This window comes from Triplophysa dalaica, chromosome 7, assembly GCF_015846415.1.
Source record: "Triplophysa dalaica isolate WHDGS20190420 chromosome 7, ASM1584641v1, whole genome shotgun sequence".
Taxonomy (NCBI): domain Eukaryota; kingdom Metazoa; phylum Chordata; class Actinopteri; order Cypriniformes; family Nemacheilidae; genus Triplophysa; species Triplophysa dalaica.
The window spans coordinates 11,096,733-11,102,741 of NC_079548.1; the positions used below are offsets into that span (position 1 = coordinate 11,096,733).

The 6,009-nt window shown below is 40.0% G+C and overlaps 1 protein-coding gene across 3 annotated transcripts in view; it reads right to left on the reverse strand.

Annotated features, from left to right (window-relative positions):
* rbfox1 (RNA binding fox-1 homolog 1) overlaps positions 1-4,809 on the reverse strand; it is a 213,301-nt gene extending 208,492 nt beyond the window's left edge. The window contains exon 1 of one of the 3 annotated variants that reach the window (XM_056752519.1): positions 4,531-4,809. Coding sequence is in view for 2 of the 3 variants with exons in the window: in XM_056752515.1 (XP_056608493.1) it covers positions 4,677-4,721 (45 nt within the window). In the remaining variant the exon portion in view is untranslated. The remainder of the gene's footprint in view (positions 1-4,530) is intronic. The other 2 variants (XM_056752515.1, XM_056752516.1) reach the window with 2 other exon arrangements.
* Between the last annotated feature and the right edge of the window lie 1,200 nt (positions 4,810-6,009).

Genomic DNA, 6,009 nt, shown 5'->3' on the forward strand with positions numbered 1-6,009 from the left:
CACAGGTTTAAAAATGACAAGAGGGTGAGTAAATGATGACAGAATTTCCTTTTTTTGGTAAACTATACTTTAAAAAACAAATTACCAAATGTATCAAAACAGCATTTACAACGTCGCCTAATTTCACTAGTTTTGTAAATGTCTAATGCATTGCCCAGCCCTAGTGAATATCTTGTGATGAAAGACTAGCCTCAATCTATTACACCCAGAGAAAAAACTTTCAGGTTGTTTTACGGTATCAACGAAAATAAAAGTAAAGCAATGACTCATCTGACCTATGAGTAAAGCTTGGTGTACCACACCACGGTAAAGCCTCTGGCGGATTTAAGACACATGACTGCGTTGCGGAACCACAGGGTGTTGCTGAGCGGTCTGACAAAACCATGCTGTGCAAAATCACATTGAATTATCACTGTTATCATCACCAGCAGGCCCCATCACCAGAACACCTGAGGACATGGGCCTGACGTTCAGCTTTGAGCTTTTGATGTCCATGTAGAATGACATGACTAGCATTCCTCCCTCAAATACCAAAACCTACATGGATGGATGCAGCCACTCAAATCACATACAAACAAACACAGAATACAGACGATGTTAAGCCCGTAACTAATGCCTGTCAGCTAGTGATGAAAATGCTGGAAACACGAGGTCATCATCGCGGTGTGTTTTCCTTCACTTAACCGCTTCAGAGCTATTGACCTACGAAGCCATTTCTGATGCGTGCGTTGTTAGGCGTCAAACGTGTTTACAAGCCCTTTCGTTTTACCTGCGATGAAAGCACTTAGCGATGACTCACTTTCCACTATGGTGATGCTCTAATTAAATCACTGTTTTGTTTTGCGATCTATGGTTTAGTTTAACACGGATTAAAGCAAAGGTGTCACCGTATCTTCATACCCTCATCCCGGTTCGACAATCCAGAGATGCTGTGTTGCTTTGCCCGGCGTGAATGTAATTTCAATTATGTTAAAAATGTCATCCTAAATCACTGTGCCAGCATGAGATCTGCAACTGAGATATCATGTGCTGGGGGGTCTTGTCGTAAGAGGATGGTTCAGGTGCTAAACACTTATGGTGTTTGAAGACTAAAGAATCCACGGCCAATTAAAATGAGAACGTCTGTTAAGCAATGCAAACAGAGCTGGGATTAAAAAAACAGATTATACTGGAATCACTCACCATGAGGACCAACATACACCACTACATTGCAATATACTGGTTTCATTGGGCCCATTCTCCATCTCTGACTATTAACTGGCTATTCTGTCCTCCTCATTTACAGAGCATTTACAAGCAGCTGCATCGATTACACAGGGAACCCTTAATAAACCAACACAACCAACATGTCCACTTTATACTTAAAAGTGCAGTAGTAGTTCACCTCTGGGATTACACAATAAATCACTCGCTTATCGCCCAGCACTGGGCTTCTTGGTTGGTATCTCATTAATGAGATTCATCACATCTCTGTGCTTAACCATCATCTTGCACTACAGTAAACCACCAGATTTTATAAAAAAATACTAGGTTGCATTCTGAAATGCTGTCATTTCCAAACCTTTATTGGTTGATGTATAAAGCATGCTGCATGATAATATAGTAATAGTAATATAAAATTTTAGAGGGTTTTAAATAAGTAAATAACGTAAGAAATCATCTGCAAATGACAACAGTCATGCAAAAGAAAATGTTAACATGAAATAAAAAATATAAATAAAAAATCTATTGCGTCATATACCTGTCCTAATTTTTTCATGGTCAATATAATTGTGACGTTGTAAAAAAAAGTGTATACATTTTATTGAACAATTATTTAACAAAAATTCAACTTAGACTACAAACTATTCCTTAAATTATAAAAAACAACTGATGCTTCATTCTTCAAATAGTGTGACATTTTATTTTCTCCATTTATGTGCCACCTAAGGTATTAGGCTAGAGCGGAAGCGGTTTCCTTAAGGGCTAATATGCCATTATGATATTACTGCCTGGGGAAGAATAAAAGAATTGTGATCTTGAATATTTGTAAAAAAATTGCAAGGTAAGAGCCAGCTCAGATAACATAGTAAAATAAAGCTTAAGGAAAGGAAGTCAAACGCTATTTGAGAACAGCAGAATTTCCTTAACCTGCAGTCATGAGATCCATTGAGATTTCAATATTGTCTGGACCAAACGTGGCCAGCGAATGACCGTAAAGTATTGGACTGACAGCAGTTAATCACGTCTAATAATTTGCACGGCTCTGTAATGTTCTCCCTTAAAGTATGTTCCTAGCAGAGCTGGTTGAAAACCGTCTTGTATTACCGAGCAAAATAGGCTATATTTGAAGGAAATGGATACAGAAATTTGAGATTGCCTTTTTTATAAGTCTGTTTCATTCAGTGACTAAAATTATTTCACCAAAGGTGATTTCGGTGTGCTTTTCATTTAAAGCTGAAGCACCTGGATGTAGTCATTTGCTTAATTTGGCTTCCAGTTATTTGCCAATTATACACCTTTATACTGTCTGACATTTATAAAAAAAAAAGAAAACAAACAACCATAAGAAACTTCACCCTCATCTCATCTTTCAGGACCTTTTTTCTTTTAAAACATTGTGTGTTTCGAAAAGTTTCTTATAGAACCATTTAAAAGTTCATCTATTATTGCCAAATTCATTTGGTGTGGAAAATAACACCATAAATCATCTGAAGCATGGAGAAACCATACAGAGCGTTTTGACATATTGTTGTGCCATGGATCTTGGCACATTTTCTTCCATTTGTTGGCACTGTGTCACGGCCATAGTGATTCAGTCTCCATTTGTTGTAAAAAACCCCATCGGCATTGTGTGGAACCATCTACGGACTCAGCTGTTGTTTTTTGTGCATAATATTCCTCTGTGGGAAACCACATTTTTAAACCATTGACATCAGAATGAAAATTGGTCTTTTGCCATATACTAAGCAGGGTGCACGTCGCACTCCTTTATTGCAGCTGGCCATTAAGCATTATAATTACGAGTCAAAATTGTAGGTTCTTGTGCTCTTGTGCTTATATAGCTAACAAATAAAAAATAGGGGATTCTTAATTACCTTATTACGCTATTAGTGGTGGTTAAATACAAAAATGTCACAATAAAACATCAAGCACAAAGACTACTTTTAGGCAATGTAAGAAATATAAATAAGGACTTTGTGTTATTGAAATGACCCTGCTGTGACCAAGCCATCAACACTGGACATAACAAAGATATCATCCAGTATATATTGAAAGACTGTTGGCTTAGATATATCTTTATTAAACATTCTTTGAGATGACACATATTGTGTCACCACGACCAATATGTGTTCAAATTTGTGACAGCGTCCGGGATGCGCATTTTGTGACCGACGAATTAGGCAGCTTTCATACCGAGACCTGGTTAAGCCACTCAGGTGAATAATAACAAGAGTTGCCTCTATTCTGTATAAGGTTAAGGCCCCTTTTCAGGCGGCTTCAAATAAAGCACAGCCTGATTAAACTGGAGGTTACATTCCCTCTCATAAAACAGAACCCGGGGTGTGTGTGTCCACACAACGCCAGTCTGAATCACACACATCATCATAACCCATTTTCATGTGTTAGAGAGCTACAGCCTATTACTATAATCAAACAACACCTATAATATTAGAGTCTTATGTGTCATTAATATTATTAAAAGGTAAGACACAATACAAAATTCCAACAGCACGTAACAAAAGACTTCTTAATGGGCTTCTAATTCCCAATAACACAAAACAAAATAGGCTAAACATTAGTTTACATTATGAGATTCAAAGTGTCCAAAGCTGTCATTTTGTGACTAAGCCTCTTCTCAAGCCCACGTCCTTACAATACTCTATTCCCACACCATAAGGCATTGACAAAACACCCATCAGTGCATCCGTCTCCAAGTGACAATCTGACACTGAGATGTCATTGTTTATCTGTTTTTACGTCCCCAAATTGTATCTTTTTGAAAGACAGATAGATATTTCCGATGCACGGCCGTCTCCCTAACAAAGGTGATCTCACACACAGCACAGAAATGTGAATCTCGCTTTCAAAGGCAGATGCATAATGACCTCAGTGTGAGAAGCCACGCAATACCTTTACACGCAACTTTCCACCTGCCGACAAGCCAATAACTATTAAACATAACCAACAACAAAATGCTTTTACAATAACTCGCAGAACAATTCGTGTTACATCTACTTTGGGATTTAACACCAGTACACCAGGTAAATTCCTACAAGCATAACTTTGTAATCGATGAGGCGTCTGTAGCGCGAAACTCGCTTAGAAATTGCATCAGTGCATTGGCGTTGAAGAGATGACATGAGGTATGGACCATTCCTTAACTCGGGAGACCTCAGAGCATGCCTGCACCCAAACACATGCCATGCAGAAAGCACCTGTCTCTCTCTCTCTCTCGGAAGTCCCTGCAAAAGATCCCTCAACGCCGCAAACCTCAGGCGTGCATCAAGATGCAAACACAAGGCAAGCTGTTGAGATGGTCACACTAACCTTTGATGTTGCGATAAGGCTCAAGCGAGAGAAGAGAAAACGCGTCGGACTGAAGATTTAACGGCGGCGCACTGAAAGCATCCGTTCAAATTCCTCCTCTAACAAACGCGCTCATTTCCTTTCTCCCCACCGCTCGCGTGTCTTACCTGAAGGGCATCTCCCACGACTGCGATTAGCTGCCAAGATTTCATTGTGGTCGGGCAGCGAAAAAGCAAAGGAAAAGTGCCTCCTGTTTCCTCAGTGGAGGTAAACCGAATGCGCGCGAAGAGATGCAGGACGGGCAGCGGAGACCGCGCGAGTGCTAGTCAGTGGACCGTATCCACGTGGTGCCATGTAAATGACTGCATCTGTCACTCCACTCGGCTGTGTCACAGTCATCCTTGCGATATGCTTCTCGAGTTCACACCATTAAGCCTGACTTTAGTTGCGGCGTTTACTGTAAACAACTCTAAAGATGAGCACGGCTTTTGTGCACCTCGTCAAAGTAGAGAATCTGCAGGTATGCACTCTGTGTAAAAAGTTGCATTTTTGACAAACTCACATTTATTTGTACCTAAACATGTTTTAAGCGTTTTTGAATGCAGTTTTGAGGTATAATGCATGCTTTTTTTCATTTGAATGTTTTCATGCTTTCATCTTGGGGCAAAATTGAAATATGAGTACAAACGATAAAGCCACTTACTGTTCTATTGTAACTTCTATCATGCGATAAAATTGAAAAGTGCATTCATTTCTCTGTTATTAACCCTGCTGTGTCAAGTACGTGCCTTCTATATGAAATGAAATCTCAAGATACGTTTAGCACCAGGCCTCTCCCTGACTTACCCCATCTCCGGCATGAGGTCGGGAACCTGAAAGGTATTAGTCGACTGCAAGGTCCATGGCAACCGTGACACCTGACAACCCTATGACAAGAAAATATCTCCCTTTTTTACCTCGTGAGCAGCAGGAGGCTAGTGTAGATCAGTGTGATAGCAGTCACCACTGCAGAAATCCCGGTGACAGTCTACATAAATTGGGTTAGCAGCAGCCCCCACAGAGCCGCATCAGGCAGGGAGACTAAAGAACTTGTCATCACTGACCTCTGTGTAACTACATCCCTGCTGGTTTGAAGTGCCGTGAGACATGATGTTTAATATGTATCCCGTCCTGCTCTGACATTCCAATTTCTTAGTGCCACACAATGTTTATTAGGGCGTTTTATGCATGCGCTGCAAATTAAAGTTGTTCTTTTTATCATTTCAAATCATTTCCAATTCAGCCGTGTCATTTGAATTTTGTTCCCCATGTAAAATTATTCACTAATAGCCTTGGGATGTTTATTACCTGTCAGGCATCCTTCAAGCATGTTTGGGGAGTGTTACTGTTCAGAATTTGAATTTCCTAAAATGGTGCACGATCACTTTTCATACCTCTAGTGAAATGGTGAGGAAATGAACCGGCAGATTGTAATCCTTCCATCTGTAAAGCGGTACACCA